Source organism: Pelophylax lessonae (genome assembly GCF_965119305.1).
Source record: "Pelophylax lessonae genome assembly, chromosome: 4".
In the NCBI taxonomy this organism is placed as follows: Eukaryota; Metazoa; Chordata; class Amphibia; order Anura; family Ranidae; genus Pelophylax; species Pelophylax lessonae.
The window spans coordinates 495,210,158-495,229,320 of record NC_138771.1 but is presented as its reverse complement, the minus strand read 5'-3'; the positions used below and the strand labels follow the sequence as shown (position 1 = coordinate 495,229,320).

General features: G+C 47.6%; 1 protein-coding gene across 7 annotated transcripts in view; it reads left to right on the top strand.

Annotated features, from left to right (window-relative positions):
* CACNA1C (calcium voltage-gated channel subunit alpha1 C) overlaps positions 1-19,163 on the top strand; it is an 800,624-nt gene that overhangs the window by 759,208 nt on the left and 22,253 nt on the right. For all 7 annotated transcript variants that reach the window (XM_082255705.1, XM_082255709.1, XM_082255707.1 and 4 more), the window contains one exon: positions 9-311. In XM_082255705.1, the coding sequence (XP_082111831.1) occupies positions 9-311 (303 nt within the window). The remainder of the gene's footprint in view (positions 1-8; positions 312-19,163) is intronic.

The following is a 19,163-nucleotide window of genomic DNA, read 5'->3' as shown; positions in this document are numbered from 1 at the left end:
GTGTGCAGGCATTAGCGGTGGCCGGCCTCAGTCCTCTGCTACGGAGGAGTCACTCACCGACTGCGTTTTCCCGCCTTTGTTCTACTCCACCCGCCACACCCTGCTCACGAGGGTGGGCACAGCAGACTGTGCCAGCAGTGAGGCTACATGGAGACCTGGGGTCCAAAGAAAACTTACACAGCAGCTTCCCCTCTGTGCACTGCAGTGATTGCAGCCTCGGGCGGGATCGTCCCGCCTCCCTTACAGTCCCATGCCATGTGCGGGAGCAGACGCGGCAGCACCACGGCAGTGCCAGCAGTTTAGTAGAAGCGGTAAGAAGAAAACAGAAAACAGTGTTTTAATTGCTGGCCATGTCCCTTTTGTGGGATTTTATTTTTAATTCCTCTCCTGGTGAGGGGATGTTGGAGACAAGGAGAGTACAAAAACAAATTTTCTCTTTCGTTCATTGGCAGACACAGCTCCAGAATCTTCTTGACCATTGGGTTATGCTGGCTCCTACAGGAGTAGGACACTAAGCAGGAAAAAGCTTTACCATGCGGGCAGTCCCAGGGGGTATACTCCCGCTTCCTGGTATATGCATTCCGTTTTTTTCTGCTTAGTCAGGAGTAAGGACCTAGTTCCTTGCTGGGATCTCTGGTCCTGGCAGTTTTTCCTTTTTAAACTGATTTTTTTCCTCTTTTATTATTTTCTGTTCCTGTGAGATCTACAATCAAATGCTGGACTGGGTGATGGACTGGATGTTCTAGATCCTTATGGTCTCCTCAGTCTAGCCAGCAAGCGCGTGCAGACCTCAGCTCTGCGCTAGGTCAGCCGTGGCATAGCCCCACTGGACGGGGCTGGCCTGCGAGTTAAACGTCTTGCAAGGGCGCACACGACCTGGTCGCAGCGTGCCTCCTGACCGCAGCACCCCCATTCCGATGGAGAAGTGGTCTGCCTGGAGCCCACCCAAAGGTCGGGTGAGTAGTGTCCCCCTTCCCTGGTGGCCTGTTGGGGTGGACGTGGGCCCTTCCCTGGGACGGTCGGACCCCCGGGTTCCCCTCCTTCCCACATGTGGTCCCCCCCATATGTCAGGGTACCCCGTGGACCACCCCCCATATACCCACACCTAGCTCTCCCCTCCTTCCCCCCCTAGAGGGTGGCCATACCTGTGGGGTGTTGAGCGGGTGATGGGGGAAGGGGGGGGGCGCTGCCGGCAGCTGAACGGTTTTATGGGGTGCTGTACTGGTGGGGGGTTCCTGCTAGGGCTCCCCTTTTACAGGCCAAATCCCTTGGTGTCCCATACGGGTTTTGAGAGCTGCGTTGGTGCCATGTTTGTGTAGTCCAGCAGCAATTTTCTTAGTTTTTCCCATTGACTAAAGCGGCGGCTATGTTTTTTGGAGCCTCAGGGGCGGTGATTGTGGCGGTGAACCTCTAGTGACTGACTCTTCCTTTCTGATCGCCGCATGGTGTACAGCATACAGCGCTCTGCTCTGTGGTGACCGGGGTGGTGAGTGATTGTGGGATAATCCTCTCTCTGCTATAGCAGCAATTCAGCTGTGCTGGGACTTGTAGTGCCACTAACGCGGCAGCGGGGGTCACTTAGCAGTGTTTTTTTACTAATCTTGCCCTGCGGTTCTCTGACTAACATGGAGACCCTGGAGCAGATTTCATCCCCTGATCCCATTTCAGAGGCATCGGGCCCTTCTGGGTCCCAGTCCACCCTGTCTGCAATAGTGGCGGCTCTGAAGTCCTTAGTGTCCAAGATTGATATGGTCCTGCAAAAGAGGACCAACAAAAAGCATCCACTGCCTTCACCTGCCTCCTCTGTGTCCTCAGATTCTGAGTCGGATCTGGCCGCAGCAGATGTGAGTCACCCTTCTGGGTCTGCATCCACACACCCTGAGTGCTCTCATAGTGAGGATGATTCCTCTTCTGCTACAGCTGCACATGAAAAAGTGCTGGTGAATGCACTGATTGTATCAGTGTGGGAAACTTTAAAAATGGAGGATGCGGCTGCGTCGGAGGCGTCGGTCACCTTTGATACCCGCAAATACTCTAAAGTGGCAAAGGTTTTTCCTTTTCCTGCTTATTTCGACAAAATTGTCGCAAATCAGTGGGGTTGCCCTAAACGCAATATGGTGATTCCTAAGCGTTTCGCTAGGGTACCCTTTGAAGAACCCCTGTTAAAAAAGGGACGGCCCTGTGGTGGATTCTCCGGGTTTCCAGACTGAACAAATCCACTCTGATTCCCGTGTAGGAGTCTCTGGCTTTTAAGGACCCTTTTGATAGGAAGGCAGAAACCTTGGTCCGACACAGGTTTACTACTGCCGGTTCAGTCCTTAGGCCGGTGTTCACCACTGCCTTGGTGTCCCAGACTTTGACGAAGTGGGATAAGTTTTTGCGCCAGGACCTGGAGGGGGAATGGCTCCCCTCTGCTTTTGCGGAGCTGGTGGACCATTTGGTCCAGGGGCTACAGTTTATCTGTGATGCCTCTCTGGATTCGTTTCTAGGGTGTCTGTGACAGCAGTGGTTCTTCGGCGCATGATATGGCTGAAATGCTGCTCTGCGGACCAAGCTTCTTAGAAGGCCTTGTCTGAGTCACAAGAGGGAAGAGTACTTTCCTCCCACAGGCTTCCAGAGGTGAGGAGTCTTGTCGCAGACATGGTCCTTTTTTCTCGGCTCATACGCTTTTTTTTCGTCCCTCAGGGTCTCAAGAGAAAGAATCCAAATCAGTTTGGAATGTCTCTGGAGGTTCCAAGAGGCCCTAGCCTGGTAAGCAGAGGGTAGGTCCTTTCAGACCTGTGGACAAACCCTCTTCTGCCTGAAGGGGCGTCCTCACCCGTGGGGTGGGGGGACGTCTTTGCTTCTTTCCGGACCCATGGACCTCCCTGATTCAAGACAAGTGGGTCCACAAGCTGATTCCGTCTGGCTACAAGATCGAGTTTTGGTCTTCCTCTAGAGAGGTGTTTTCCTTCCAACCTGCGTTTATCCCCTGACCGCCTGCGTGGTCTCTTCGTTCAATCCTGGACCTCAAATCCTTGAACCGCTTTGTGCGGGTACAGAAGTTTCAGATGTAGTCCATTCGTTCGGTGGTGGCATCAATTCATCAAGGGGATCTTCTGGCCTCTATCGATATCAAGGACGCTTACCTCCAAATCCCGTCGTACATCAGCACTTTCTCCCCTTTCCCATGTGCGAGGAGCATTATTAATTTGTGGTTTTACCCTTTGGTCTCGCTTCAGCTCCTAGGGTGTTCACAAAAGTGTTGGCCCCGGTGCTGGCATTGTTGCGACAGCGGTGGATTGTGGTGCTGGGGTACCTGGACGATCTTCTGTGAGCAGAGTCTCCGACACTCTGCAAGAGTTTGGTTGTACTTTAAACTTCCAGAAGTCTGCTCTGGTTTCGTCCACCAAGCTGGACTATCTGGGTCTGACTCTGGACTCGGCCTCAGCCAGGGTGTTTCTTCCCCTGAACAAGCTTAGAAGCTGCAGGATGCTATTCGACTTCTGTTGTCCAGCAGTCGGTCATCTCTCAGGACTTGCATGCAGGTGCTGGGCCTGAGGGTGTCTACCTTCAAGGTGGTTCAGTTTGCACAGTTCCACACCAGACCTCTGCAGAGAGATATTCTTGCCAAGTAGGACAAGAATCCACAGTCTCTAGACAATCTGATCCTGCTGAGTCAGGGTACGAGAGGGTCCCTGATCTGGTTTTGCTCTCCGGCACTTCGACAGGGAAAATCCTTCCTTCCCCTGTACTGAACGGTGGTCACCTTGGATGCTAGCCTATCTGGATGGGCACGGATTGTGCTCAGGGGGTCTGGACTCTGGAGTCCAGACTACCAATCAACGTACTGGAACTTTGGACGATCAGACTTTGTCTGACCCATTGGATGGTTTGTCTTCAAGGGTGTCCGGTACGGATTCAAACGGACAATGCCACGGCCGTGGCATATGTCAATCACCAAGGGGGCACAAAAAGTGTCCTTGTGGCTCAAGAAGTAGCCGGAATTCTAAAGTGAGCGGAACATTTTGTTCCTGCTCTCTCTGCCGTGCATATTCCGGGGGTGGAAAATTGGCAGGCAGATGACCTCAGTCGACAGGCCTTGGACCAAGGGGAGTGGTCTCTTTATCCGGAGATGTTTCACCAGCTGTGTCTCCAGTTGGGAACTCCGGAGGTGGACCTGTTGACCTCTCATCTCAACAGGAAGGTGCAGAGATTCGTGGCATGGTGTCGAGATTCTCTTGCCGATGCCACAGACTCCTTGGGGCCAGTACCGTCTGATATATGCCTTTCCCCCTCTCAAACTTCTGCCGAGACTTCTATGAAGGATTGAGGCAGAAGGAATTCCGGTCATCCTTATGGCCCCAGACTGGCCTCGCCGGTCTTGCTACACAGACCTAGTACAGCTGGTTGCTGATGTCCCATGGCAACTCCCTCTTAGAGAAGACCTGTTGGCCCATGGGCCAATCTTCCATCCTGCTTTACAGTCGCTGGCTTTAACGGCTCGGCAGGTGCTGAAGGATAGGGGGTTGTCAGACTCGGTGACTCCCACGCTGTTAAAGGCCTCTAGGAAGATTTACCATCCTGTTTGGAAAGCATACTTGGTGTGAGTCTCTGGGGGTTTCTCCCTGTTCATTTTCACCTGTTCATTTGGGTACCATCAAGGGCCAGGTTTTCGGCCTTGGCGATTTTCTTTCAATGACCTTTGGCTACACATTCCTTGGTTTGCACTTTTGTTCAGGGGGTTCGCCACTTGGCTCCACCTGTGCGCTCTCTGTTGCCTCCTTGGGACCTCAATTTGGTACTGTCGGTTCTTCAGAAACCGCCTTTTGAAAATATTTGCGAGATTCATCTGCTTACATTGTCCCAGAAGCTAGCCTTCTTGGTGGCAGTTACTTCCGCATGCAGGGTGTCCAAGCTGGCAGACTTGTCTTGTCGTTCACCTTATCTGGTGGTTCACAGAGATAAAGTGGTGCTTCGCCCTTGTCAGTCGTTCCTTCCTAAGGTTGTCTCTGGTTTTCATCTGAATGAAGACATTGTGTTGCCTTCCCAGTGTCCTAAGCCTAAGCATTCTAAGGAGATTGCCTTGCATTCTCTGGATGTGGTTCGTGCGATCAGGGTGTACCTGATGGCAACCGAGTCGTTTAGGAAATCAGACTCACTTTTTGTTCTTAAGGATGGACCTCGCAAAGGGTTGGCCGCATCTGCCATGACCATTTCCAGATGGACAGACTGTAGCGCAGGCCTATTCGATCAAGGGTCAAGTTCCTCCTTTCCCTGTTAAGGCACATTCTACGCAGCCGCTTAGTGTCTCCTGGGCCTTCCGCCATCAGGCATCAGTGATGCAGGTTTGCAAGGCGGCCACCTGGTCGTCTGTACACACTTTCAAAAATTCTACAAAGTAGATGGGTTGGCATCTGCTGATGCTGCTTTTGGCCGCAAGGTCTTGCAGGCTGCTGTTTGAGAGGACTCGGTCCTTTTCTAGGGTGTATTGGTTTTTTCAGGTGAGCTCGAATTGTTCCTGGTTGAGCTCCATGTTACCTGGTTGGCTAGGTTTAGCCTTTGGGAATTTTTTCTGCAGTGTTTTTCCCACTCCTCATTTTGACACTGCTTTGGGACGTCCCAATGGTCAAGAAGATTCTGGAGCTGTGTCAGTCAATGAACGGAAGAGAAAATTTGATTTTTGTCTTACCGTAAAATCCTTTTCTCTGATGTTCATTGACAGATACAGCACCCACCCCTCTATTGAGTTAGGTTATTTTTCTTCTGATACTGCTTGCAACAAAACTTAATGCCTACAGCAGGAAGTGGGAGTATACCCCCTGGGACTGCCCCATAGGTGTAGTAAAGCTTTTTCCTGCCTATTGTCCTACTCCTGTAGGGGGCAGCATAACCCAAGGGTCAAGAAGATTCTGGAGCTGTGCCCATCAATGAACATCAGAGAAAAGGATTTTACGGTAAGACAAAAATCCAATTTTCCAGTACAGAGGGAAAAGATTTTACATTTCTGTCTGTACCTTCCTGTCCTGGTAACTCTCTGGCCATCATTTCTATGCATGCGCATGATATTTCCCTGAACCTTTATTCAGTTTTGCACAGTTGAACAGACTTCTTTCTTGTACTGAAATCGTGTACTGCAGATAAAGCCCATCTCATTTGGAGGCTGGAGGATGTCCCACATCATCTAGCTCTTTCCTCCCCAGCCTTACTTACAGTTATTTCAATCATGGAGGCTCAGCATCACACATGGCCTTAGCAAGGGCTGTCTGTATGCTAAAGGATAAACAGAGAAAATGATTGTGCAGGTAGACAAACTGAAAATATGAGTACAAGCTGCTGGCAACAACACAACAGGACCAATCGTGATAAACGTGATGCAATAAAAGACGTTGCCACGCTAAACATAGGTATTGAATGAGCAAATGTCCATAAATTGTGAACAACTAGTGCTATTCTACATAGTGCAAGTAAGTTAATTGATGAACATCCAGTAGAAGTGGATATAATGTGCATTATGATCACCCAAGTGCATCTCCACCGATATTTATATAAAATGCCTCATTACCAAAGGTGTAGACTCCAAATTATAAGAGTGTAAACAGGCGTGATAAGCGAGTAAAAAGGATTCAACCAACTTACATAGTTAGTCAGGTTGAAAAAAGACACAAGTCCATCTGGTTCAACCAAAAAAAAAAAAACAGTATTGAAAAACCCAATCATACAATTCCATATACACAATCCTATACCCGCTGTTGATCCAGAGGAAGGCGAAAAAAAAACCCCAGCAAAGCATAATCCAATTTGCTACAGCAGGGGAAAAAAATTCCTTCCTGATCCCTGAGAGACAATCGGATATTCCCTGAATCAACTTTACCTAACAAGATTTTAGTACCCACTTATATTAAGTACACCCAGGAAAGAATACAGGCCTTTTTTAAAGCAATCTAGTGAGCTAGCCAGAACCACCTCTGGAGGGAGTCTATTCCACATTTTCACAGCGCTTACTGTGAAGAAACCTTTCCGTATTTGGAGACTAAATCTGTTTTCCTCTAGACGTAAAGAGTGCCCCCTTGTCCTCTGTGTTGACCTTAAAGTGAACAACTCAACACCAAGTTCACTATATGGACCCCTTATGTATTTATACACGTTGATCATATCCCCTCTTAATCTCCTCTTCTCAAGAGAGAGTAAATTCAGTTCCTCTAATCTTTTCTCATAGCTGAGCGCCTCCATGCCTCTTATCAGTTTGTTTGCCCTTCTCTGCTCTTTCTCCAGTTCCCCCATATCTTTTTTAATAACTGGTGTCCAAAACTGAACTGCATATTCTAGATGAGGTCTTACTAATGATTTTCAAAATAGGTTAGCTGCGCTCAGAGGAGATACAAAGTTCAAAAAACGATCCCTCAGTGAAGATAAAACAAAAACGTGCTGTGGGTATAGCCACCACCAGGAAGGTATAAACATGCAGCCTCTTACCAGATAGGCTAAAGGAGACAGCATTCAATCAGGCTCAACCAAAATGAAGCAGACTTCTGTCACAGACCAACAGACGAATCCAGCCAGGTAGCATAAATATATCATACAGAGGTGTATGTCCAGGGGAATGGACCCAACATATGAAGTAGTTCCTCGTGATAAAAGTGAAATGAGAATATCATTGCGCAGACATCCTTAAAAAGGCTTTATTAAACATATGATAAAACTCTGCACACAGGGTACTCATATTATATCCAAAGATAAAAAGCATATAGTAAAAACAGCGTGTGTCTGTTTCTCATCCAAAAACATGGCCGACCTCCAGCAGCATACCAGCATCATGTGGTTAAGCTCCTCCCAACATGTTTCGTCAAACTTGACATCATCAGGGGGCGTGGCCACATGATTCCAATCAAATGTTTTATATAGGGGTTATGCCGGAAATGAGCGGAGGTCAAAGGTCATGAGATTAGTAATCATAAAATAATACATGAGAAATATACAAATCATTAATACCCCCATGGTATACAGAAGAATAAATGAATAGATAAACCATACGAGCTGGCACTCGGGCAAGAGTGAAGCCAAAAATAGCCGCTCTGCCCAGGAACTGGTGACCGGAAGTGACGTTCCGCTACACCGGAACTCATCGCTAATTTACCCATAATAAGAATGATGAAATGAATAACCTTAATAGTGTTCCCCCATGATATTAAATTAGGTATCCGATACGAGGTGGCGCACGGGCAAGAGTGGAACGAAGAAGAGACTGCTCTGCCCGGAGATCGCGGCCGAAAGTGACGCTCCGCTGTACCGGAAGTCGTCACTGCTTCACACGTACCCGGAAATAGAGCAAGCGGAGCCATAGAGCGGGACATGAGAGAGCACAATCCGTCACAGAGGGTGTCCAGTCGGCCCGCCTCTAATTCCCTGTCCCCATACGCTGAATACAGGAGCACTTCCAGGCGGGGTGACGCTATTGAACAAAATTTAATTAAAAAAATAGTAATAAAAAACAGCAAAATGTGTTAGTACATAAATGCCAACACATATATATAGTGTATGAAGCACGGGCAGTATCATTAGGTAGCCCAATATTTAACTCTATTAAGAGTCATAAAATATATAAGAATTATGGGGATATGATAAAAAGAGGGGGGGGGGAAGTGGGACTGATCACCCAAAATATAACATGAATTGATACAATCACCAAAAAAGGAAGGAAAAAAGAGAGGCCGGCCAATCAATTGGACAAGAAACATAAAACACCAATATAATGTACAACGACAGAATACAATATTGAAAAATATACAGAAATCAGCTATTATTAATGAACGAATTTATATCCCAGTCCACATTTAGGCCAAAGGGCCTATAAGATTTAAAATCAAATATCCATTTTGTCTCGAGACGGGAAATACCTCTCCTAACGTTATCACCTCTCCAATGGGAACAGAACTGTTGGATGGCCATGAAAGATGTGCCAGTGGGATTCCTATCATGAACGAGGTCATAATGCCTTGAAAGGTTGTGTTTAGGGAATCCTTTTCGTATATTTGCAATATGTTCCTTCATGCGCACTTGGAAAGCGCGCACAGTGCGGCCAATATAGTGTAGGTCGCACGGACAGGTGATTACATACACCACCTTCTTGGTAGCACATGTTAGAAATTGATCAATGTCATAGTTTTTTAAAATGACATTAGACTGAAAAGAGGTGTATTTTCTACTCTTAAGTGAATTTGTAGAGCATACTGCACACCTTTTGCAAGGGTAGAATCCTTTCAATTGACTGAAGAATGTTGGTTTCTTTGGTATGGTGATAACGTTAGGAGCAATCTGTAAGCGAACTGGAGGAACCCCTCTAAAGGTAACTTGAGGTCTCTCAGGCAAGAGGGGGCCCAAGACCCTATCATTCCTGAGAACACCCCAATGTTTCCTCATAATATTCTTAACCGCATGATGTTGAGTAGAAAATGAGGTGAAAAAAGAAAACTTAGATGAGAAACCATCTGAAGAGACACCAGAATTTTTCGGCCGCGAGGCCAGCATCTCATTCCTATCCCTCGCATCCACCTCTTGCAAGGCCAAATCCAAAGATTCGGAGGAGTAACCCTTCTCCAAAAATCTGGATTTAAGTATATCGGCCTCTTTTAGGAAGTCCTCCCTCAGAGTGCAATTTCGTTTGAGTTGCGAAAATTGGCCCTTAGGGATAGCATTCAACCAGGGGCCATAATGGCAACTTGAGATGTTAATGTATCCATTCCGGTCCGAATCCTTAAAGAATGTACTCGTGATCAATCTCTCACCATCTGTCCTGATATTGAAATCTAGAAAATGGATCTGTATATTGCTAGACTCATGTTGTAATACAATGCCACGGTCATTAGCATTAAGCCATGAGATGTAGTCATCCAATGAAGAGACATCTCCATGCCAAAGGAGGAGGACGTCGTCTATATAGCGCTTCCAGAAGACCAACTCGGGTCTCCTGTTGGCATAGACGACATCCTCCTCCCACTTGGCCATAAATAAATTCGCCATACTGGGCGCGAATTTCGCGCCCATTGCAACTCCCCGGCTTTGCAAGTAATAATTGCCTTGAAACCAAAAAAAGTTATGTTTCATTGCAAAGTCTAATAAATCCAAGATAAATTTCTGCTGTACTGGGGGGAGGGTAGAGTCTTTATTCAGATAATATTGGACAGCATAATACCCATGCGTATGCGATATTATGGTATACAGGGTTGATACATCCGCTGTTACCAACATGTAATCATCTCTCCACTTGATATCCTGTACTAAGTTGATGACCTGGGTCGAATCCTTAAGGTAGGAAGGAGACTTCACTACCAAGGGTTGTAAAAATTTGTCAATGTATTGTCCGACCCTCGATGTAACTGAATTAATGCCACTAATGATTGGGCGGCCAGGAGGACAAATAGGGTCTTTGTGGACTTTGGGTAAATAATACATAATTGGAATTCTCGGGGCCAAAGGGATTAAAAAATATTTCTCTTTTTTAGTCAAAATGGATGACTGGTACCCAACATCAACTAATTTGGACAGTTCTTTCTTATAGGTAAAACTCGGATTGCCCGGGAGAGGAGTATAGGTGGATGTATCCGAAAGGATTCTTTGCATCTCATCTAAGTATGATTGAGTGCTTAGGATGACGATGCCACCCCCTTTGTCTGCTGGGCGGACTATGATGTCATCTCGTTTTTTTAAAAGTTCCAAACCCTTTTTGTATGTTTGATTCAGCTGGGGTTTCTTAATTTTTAATATATCAAGATCCTTTAACACTAAATCTCTAAACACGCCCACTGAAGGGGCTATATTGACAGAGGGATTAAAGAGGGAGGCGTTCGATAGATTGGAGTGTACAAAATGATCACTAGAATTCTGGATGCTTCTCATAGGATTTGTAACCAAATATCTTTGAATATTAAGTTTACGTATGTACTTCTGGACGTCAACAAAGACATCAAATTTACTAAGTGGATGGGGGGGTGCAAACTTAAGGCCCTGGTTCAGAACATATTTCTCTTCAAGAGAGAGAGAAGTGCCACTTAAATTGAACAAACCAGAGTCATCTATGTTTTTCTCCTTTTTTGTGCGGATCCTCCTCCCGCTTCTACACCCCCTCCTGGTTCGCCATTTCTTTTGGACTTGAAACCTCCCCTGGGAAAAAAACGGTGGCCAGTTGGGGGATCCAAAAGGGGAGGAGGAGGATTGCTTCCCTGTTGATGAGAACCATAACCATTAGCCTCGTATCCACTGTAATTCAAACTCTGATTCGCGTGTGGCGGATCCATCTCGGGGTGGTCTATGTGGAGCTTTGTGGGGGTGCTGGGTAATATATCTATTATTACCCCAATCATCATACTGTACATCCAATGGAGCATAATGGTTATATAAAGGAACAGCGTTACTTCTGTTTTGTTGATTATAGTCACCTCTTCCCCTGCCCCTCCTATTATTGGGAACACCTCTCCAGCTCCCGGTGCCTCTTGGGGACTGGCCCCTATGGAATCCACTCCCAGAGGGCAACCGAGGCCTGGGGGGAGGTTTTGGGGTTCCAGAGGGATTTGAAGGCAAGAGAGTTGGATTGGTTACAGTAGTAGCAGCTACAGGAGTAGTTGAAACTTGCCATTTGAAAATCATGTTCTGTTTATAATCACCTGTGTCTCTCAGGTATTTTTTCCTTTTCTTTAATTTTTGATCAGTATCCTCTTTTTCAAGATGCTTCCTTAAAGAATCTGATTTTTTATTATACTCATCTTGTCCCTTAAATTTGTCAAGTGCCACCTTGAGGTCGGTGATAAGATAAGAAAATCAACAAGAGAAAGGCCGGCCTCATTGAAGAACTTGAGCCACTCCATGGTTTCAGGATCCTCCTTATGAGGAGCATAGTCCCAACGGAGGCTTCTAGGGACAATTTTTTCAACAAAGTATCTCTCTAGAAATGCTTTGAATTTCTGATTATCCTTCACCAAGAGGACATGGTGTCTGCTGCTCATTTGCTCTTCATGGACTCTTTTTTTACTTCCTTTTAATATTCTTGATATTTTTATGTCCTAGCGCAATTCTTTCTTGTTTATTATAGTTACTAATGATTTGTACAGGGGCAAAATTATATCTCTCTCTCTGGAGTCCATGCCTCTGTTAATACAAGAAAGGACTTTGCTTGCTTTGGAAACCGCAGCTTGGCATTGCATGCTATTATTAGGCTTATGATCTACTAGAACACCCAGATCCTTCTCCTTCTTATATTATGTTGCAGGTGATGGTGCTGTCATGGCTCATGGTAAAAATTACTTCATAATAGGGCCCATAAAGGAAAGAAAAAATGGCCACATAGCGTAAAACTGCTTGACAATTTTTTTTTTTTTGTTTTCAAATATAGTTTTTATTGAGGCCCGGAAAGGGCTGAACCAAAACACTACATCAATAATATGCAAATCTGGCACATAAAAAGAAGAAATGAGAATTACAAATAGCATACAACATATTTAGCATTCGGACATTCTTCCAAAATACATAAGTCGCTGATAGATATATAGATAGAAAGGAAATGTACATATTTCAGAGAAAAATAAATAATAAATAACCATCAGGTACATTTTGGAACTGCTCCTTCCCCTTTTCCTTTTTCTAACGACCGGGCTGGGGGAGAGGAATGTATTTAGGTTAAGAAAAAGAGAGGAGAAAAAAAGAGGGGGGGGGGGTGGCGATGGTTCAGGGTAGTAGAGATTGTCAGTCTGTTTTAAAAAAAAAAATGATCAGCTTAAAAGCGCTGTTCCTTCCACAGAAAGCATAAACAAATTCCAAAGCCCCCACATGTTATTGTATTGTTCACAATTATGCTGTGCTGTAAGTATCAAGTCTTCTATTTTATTAATATCTTCTACCTTATGTAACCAATTTGCAATGGTTGGTAGGAATTGCTTCTTCCAATGAAGAGGAATGCAAGACTTGGTGGCATTTAATAGGTGACGAACAATGGATTGTTTATAAAGTTTTGCAGGAATGTTGGAAACATGTAGTAAGAAAAAGGCTGGGTCATCAGGAATCTCTTTTTTTTCTTTTTTTTATTAATATAAATTTTTATTGATTTTCAAAAAAAATTGACAATATCAAAATGTACTTTAACAGTAGTAAACAATCACAGATATACAATATTCTCCTCCCCAGCAAACCCTCCCCCCTCAATTTGCATAACACTTCTAATCCTCTCTTGTGCATCCTCCTCTCTTCTTCTGTGCCTGTATGTTCTTGTCCCTCCCTCTCTCCTAATTCTTCCAGATTTCCACATATCTGCTAGTATTCTTGAATTCCTTCCATTTTCCCCATTTATTTGAAAAAATGGCTGTCAACTCCACCTCCTTGCTTCCCAAATATTCCATATTATATGTATATTCTATTCTTTTAAACCAATCTCTAATTGTTGGGCTCTCCAGATCTAACCATTTTTTGGGATGTCCCCTTTGGCTGCATTTATTAAGTTTGGTACTATTGTACTTTTGCATTGTTTTTTTTTTATTTGTCCGATTTGTGAAATAAACATACCCATAGATTGTCAATGATGTTTTTTATCTTTTTAATTCCCCAATAAGTTGTTGCACCTTCTGCCAATATTCTCAAATCTTTGGACAGTCCCACCAAATGTGGGTCATCCTACCCTTCCTATTACATCCCCTCCAACATAATGAAGAATTCTCTGGTTGGTATTTCTTTTTTACCTGTGTTTTATGCTATCTCGAGAGACATTTGTAGTTCATTTCGATAGTATTTATAATGGGTCGTGGCAGAGACTCTACGAAGTGCTTTAACTGGGAATATCTCCATCCATTCAGAGAAAGGTTATCTCCTTTAATTTTCAGTTCATTATATGACTTTATCCTTCCCCCTCGTGTAATATTTTTTAACTGGGTGTTTTTAATCCAATTACAAAATAATTTCTCGTTCCCGGGTGCAAAATAATTTGTACCATCTATTAATATTAGTGGTCAGTCATATACCCATTTAACTTGTCTATGTAATATGTCCCATATCTTAAACACAACTCTGGTTATTTCATATATATATTCACATGACTTCCTATATTTAGGTGGAATCCAAATATTCCTATCTAATTGTGTTCCACTTAACGTGTTTTCAATCTTAACCCATCTTTTATCTGAGTTTATTTTTGCCCATTCTGTCATTCGTGAAATTATAACTGCTGTGTAATATCTTTTTTCTCTTACGTCCTCCGACAGTCGCCGCCCCTTCCCAAGTCTTCACCAATGAGTATTGACCTTTGCTCCGCAGGAGTAGATAGGCAACAAGATTTGTTAATAACAAAAGCTTTTAGCATAGACACACCCCTAGGGGCTGTCCCCATAGTCAATACCTCCCTGCACCAGCATTCCCAACTCAGTTTGATCTTGCCTAGCTTAGGAGTAGCAGGCTTTCCTGTGCTGGGGCTTCAGTCTCAGCCTTCTACCGTTTTTTGATTTTATTTCAAGTATTTTTCTTTTCTTTACTAGCTGTTATTTTGTCAGCTTTAGTTTAGGGATCTTCGGATGAAGATGATCATGCGGAGCTGGGTCTCGGACTGGCCGCCCTGGATCCCAGGGCTGAGGGCCAGATGGATCCCCAGCCTGCCATCGAGCGTTCAGCTACGGTTCGCCCTGGCGCTATGAACGACCCATCCCTGTTCGCTGCAGGGATGCTGCCTGTGAGGTGGCTACCTCACTGGACGCCATTCCGCGGTCTTGTGCTGCGGTCCACTGCGTCCTGGCTGCGGCACTCCCTGTCATCCTGATAGCGGTTTGTCGCTTGAGAAGGCTCCCCACGCCATCCGGTACGGTAAGCACCTTCTATGTGGGGACCATCTGTGCGGGTGTCAGTCTGTGGCTGTGTGTACCCTCATGTCTGTGTGCTGTGCGGGTTCCCTGTCAGATCCCTGTATGGATGCATGCCTTTGTGGGCTGCTAGGGGGGGGGCCCTCCCGCTCTGCTGTGAGTTTCTGTGGAGCTGAATAGACAGACATGCCTGAGCGGCGACCGCTATGCGGCCCGCCATTTCTTTTTGCAGAAAATGCTATGGATGGCCCTGTCCTGTACAGCGCTGTGTTTTGGCGCCGATTGCCGCCATTTTGCCGCCATTTCTTGTAGCCTCGATCCCTCAGCCTGAGCGGCCATTTTTTAGGAGCCTTCATAGGCTATATAAGTCAGCCGGTTATTGCATCACTTCCTCTTTCTCTGGGACAGCGATCGGTGGCAGCAGCCTGTTTGTGCTCTCCAGGTTTTTTCCTTCTTTGTCCTGTCATTCCTTGCTCAGTGTTCTCTATCCCTGTGGGATCGGTGCATGCAGTAGTGTGCGGTGGGCTGTACCCTTTTTTTGCTTTTAATACTGTGGGCATGGATTCTCAGGATAGCAAGTTTCACCCCGCCCTGGTGGGGGACCAGGGGGCTGCTGCACCCCCCCAGGGGGCTGATCTGTCCGCTGTAGTGGCATCCTTAGTGTCTCAGGTGCAGATGCTGGTGGCTGAACGATCCGCAAAAAGGGCCAGGTTATCCATTTCCTCTGATTCAGAGGGCGATGTGGCTGCTGGGGCTGGCGTGCCCTTCTCAGGGTCTCGCTCATCTCTGGACCTCGTGGGGTCTGAGGGGGAGGCAGAGGTGGAAGGGGTTGCTACTTCTCCCCCTGGCTCGCCTGAAGAGCTTGCACTCATGGATGAGCTGATCGCCTCCATTAAGGATACTTTGCACTTGGAGGATGAGCCAGCTCCTCCTACTAGGGTGTCCTCCTTTGGGACGCAAAGGACCCGCAAATCTGCGCAGGTTTTTCCCTGCCCTGCTGAATTTCACCATACGGTTAATGAACAGTGGCGCAATTTAAAGAAGCCCTTTACAGTGCCGAATAAGTTTAAACTGCTTTATCCATTTGCGCCATCCACCGACGAGCGTTGGTGTGTGGCGCCTCAGGTGGATCACGCGGTAGCCGTTTTAAACAAAGCTACTGCGATTCCTTCTGAGGATACCCCGGTTTTCCAGGACCCTACGGACAGGAGATTGGAGTCTCTTGCCCGTCATTCCTATATGGTTGCTGGTTCTATGCTAAAACCTATTTTTGCTTCGGTTATGGCGGCCCAGGCGGTTGCCGATTGGACATGGTGGATCAAATCCATCAAGGCGTCATGTACTTGTGTGATGCGGACTTGAATTTGGCTCCTTTGGCTGTACGCCTGTCTGGCGTGGCGGTGCTCAACCGTCGCCTAATATGGCTGAAGACTTGGTCTGTGGACCAGTCTTCTCGCAAGACGTTGGCGGATTTTCCCTACGTGGGATCTCGCCTCTTTGGCGAGGCTTGGATACTCTGATTAAGGGTGTTACTGGGGGAAAGAGTACTGTTTTACCCCAGAATCCCAAGCACAAATCTTTCCGTGGCAAACGGAATTCCTCGTTTAGGCCCTCCCAGGGGTCTTTTCGTGCCTTTCGGTCACAATCCAAGGGTAAGCCCTTCAAGGGCCAGGGCTCCCAGAAGAAGCTGTGGGCGGGGAAGCAAAAATCCGGTCAGTCCGGTTCCACTACCCACGCTAGTTCCGCCTGAAGGGACGCCCTCACCCGTTTCTGGGGTGGGGGGACGTCTGCGCGGTTTCCTCCGACCTTGGCTGATCCGCATTCAGGACAGATGGTTCAGGAAATCGTTCGATCTGGTTATTCTGGTATAATTCTGGTATAATATCTGGAAATTCTCTCTCGGCCGGCGGGCAGATTTTTTCCCTCAAATCTTCAGCTGTCTCCGGAGCGTTTGCAGGATCTGCACCTGGCGGTGCGGGACCTGCGGACCCAAGGAGTGGTGGTCCCGGTGCCTCATCGGGACAGATTTCGGGGGTTTTACTCCAATCTGTTCACTGTGCCAAGACAGGAGGGCAAGGTGCGTCCGATTCTGGATTTAAAAGCTCTGAACTGCTTTGTGCGGGTGCGCAAGTTCCGCATGGAATCCCTGCGCTCGGTGGTGGCTGCCCTGAGTTCGGGGGAGTTCATGGCCTCCATCGAACTGAAGGATGCGTACCTACACATCCCCATCTTCGAGGGTCATCAACGGTACCTTCGATTCGCCATTGCGGAGGAACACTACCAATTCGTGGCGTTACCTTTCGGTCTCGCTTCGGCTCCGCGGGTTTTTACCTAGGTGCTGGCGCCGGTCCTGACCCTGTTGCGGGCACAGGGTATTGCGGTCTTGGGGTATCTGGACGATCTCCTCATACGGTCAACTGCCAGCCAGAGCCTGATGGCTGACCTGTCCACCACAGTGCAGACGCTGCAAGAGTTCGGTTGGACCATAAACTTTCCGAAGTCGACTCTGTGTCCTTCGGTTCGCCTTCCCTATTTAGGGATGGTTCTGGACTCTGTACAGGCGAAGGTTTTCCTTCCGGAGGACAAACTCCAGACGCTTCAGGACGAGGTCGGGGCCCTCAGGGCCGACCACAGCTCGTCCCTCTGGTCATGCATGAGATGTCTGGGGTTGATGGTCTCAGCCTTCGAGGCGATCCCCTTTGCCCAGTTTCACACGCGGGGTCTCCAGGTGGAGATTCTTGCCGAGTGGGACGGGCGACCGCAGTCCCTGGATCTGCGGATCTCATTGAGCCGACGCACCAGAAGGGGTCTTCTGTGGTGGCTCCAGTCCCCGGCGGTGTCGGGGGGCAAGTCTTTTCGTCCATTGTTGTGGACGGTGATCACCACGGATGCCAGCCTGTCGGGCTGGGGTGGTGTCCTGGGCACTCTGTCCGCCCAGGGGACATGGTCGGAGGAGGAGTCCTCCCTTCCGATCAACATTCTGGAATTGCGAGCGATAAAGCTTTGCCTTCTGCAATGGTCGGAACGGCTTCAGGGCCGTCCGGTTCGGGTTCAGACGGACAATGCCACCGCGGTGGCCTACATCAACCATCAAGGGGGCACCAGGAGTGCCCGAGAGGCTCGGGAAGTGGCCGACATTCTGTCTTGGGCCGAGACGCACGTCCCGTCGATAACGGCAGTTCACATTCCGGGGGTGGAGAACTGGCAGGCGGATTATCTGAGTCGCCAGACCCTGGACCAGGGAGAATGGTCCCTTCACCCGGATGTCTTCCAGATGTTGTGCGCGAAGTGGGGTTCCCCAGTTGTGGACCTGTTCGCGTCTCGTCTAAACAACAAGGTGGAAAGGTTCGTGGCAAGGACGCGCGATCCTCAGGCAGACGCCTCAGACGCGTTAGTGGCGCCCTGGCATCAGTATCATCTGATGTATGCCTTTCCACCGATTCAGCTGCTGTCCAGGCTCCTTCGCAGGTTAGCCTCGGAACCGCACATGGTGATTCTGGTGGCACCGGACTGGCCTCGCCGGTCTTGGTACGCAGACCTCGTCAATCTGGCAGTCGACGCTCCGTGGCGCCTGCCGCTTTGAGAAGACCTTCTTTCTCAAGGGCCAATATTCCATCCTGCTTTACAGTCACTGGCTTTAACGGCCTGGCTGTTAAAAGCCAGGTCCTGAAGGACAGAGGTCTCTCCCCTGAGGTCATTCCCACTTTGATTAAGGCTAGAAAAGCCTCTTCGGGAAAGATTTACTACCGTACTTGGAAAGCATACTTTGCCTGGTGTGAGTCCAGGGGGTTTTCCCCTCGCTCGTACTCGGTGTCCAGAGTGTTGGCTTTCCTCCAAACTGGAGTGGACCAGCGTTTGGCGTTGGCCACGATTAAAGGCCAGATTTCTGCACTGGTCGTCCTTTTTCAGCGCCCTGTGGCGTCTAACTCATTGATCCGCACTTTTGTTCAAGGGATGCGCCATTTGGCCCCTCCGCGGAGGGAGCCTTTGCCTCCATGGGACTTGAACCTGGTTCTGTCCGCGTTGCAACATGCTCCCTTTGAAAAGATCAGGGAGTTCTCGTTGCCTCTGTTGTCCAAAAAGGTGGCCTTTTTGGTGGCGATCACTTCGGCTCGCAGGGTGTCGGAGCTGGCGGCTTTGTCCTGCAGCTCTCCCTACTTGGTGATCCACAAGGATAAGGTGGTCCTGCGACCTGTCCCGTCCTTTCTGCCGAAAGTGATCTCGGATTTTCACCTCAATGAGGAAATTGTCATGCCTTCGCTCTGCGCGAAGCCAAAGCATCCTAAGGAGGTTGCCTTACATTCATTGGATGTTGTCCGGGCGATCAGGGTTTACCTGTCGTCCACTAAGCCTTTT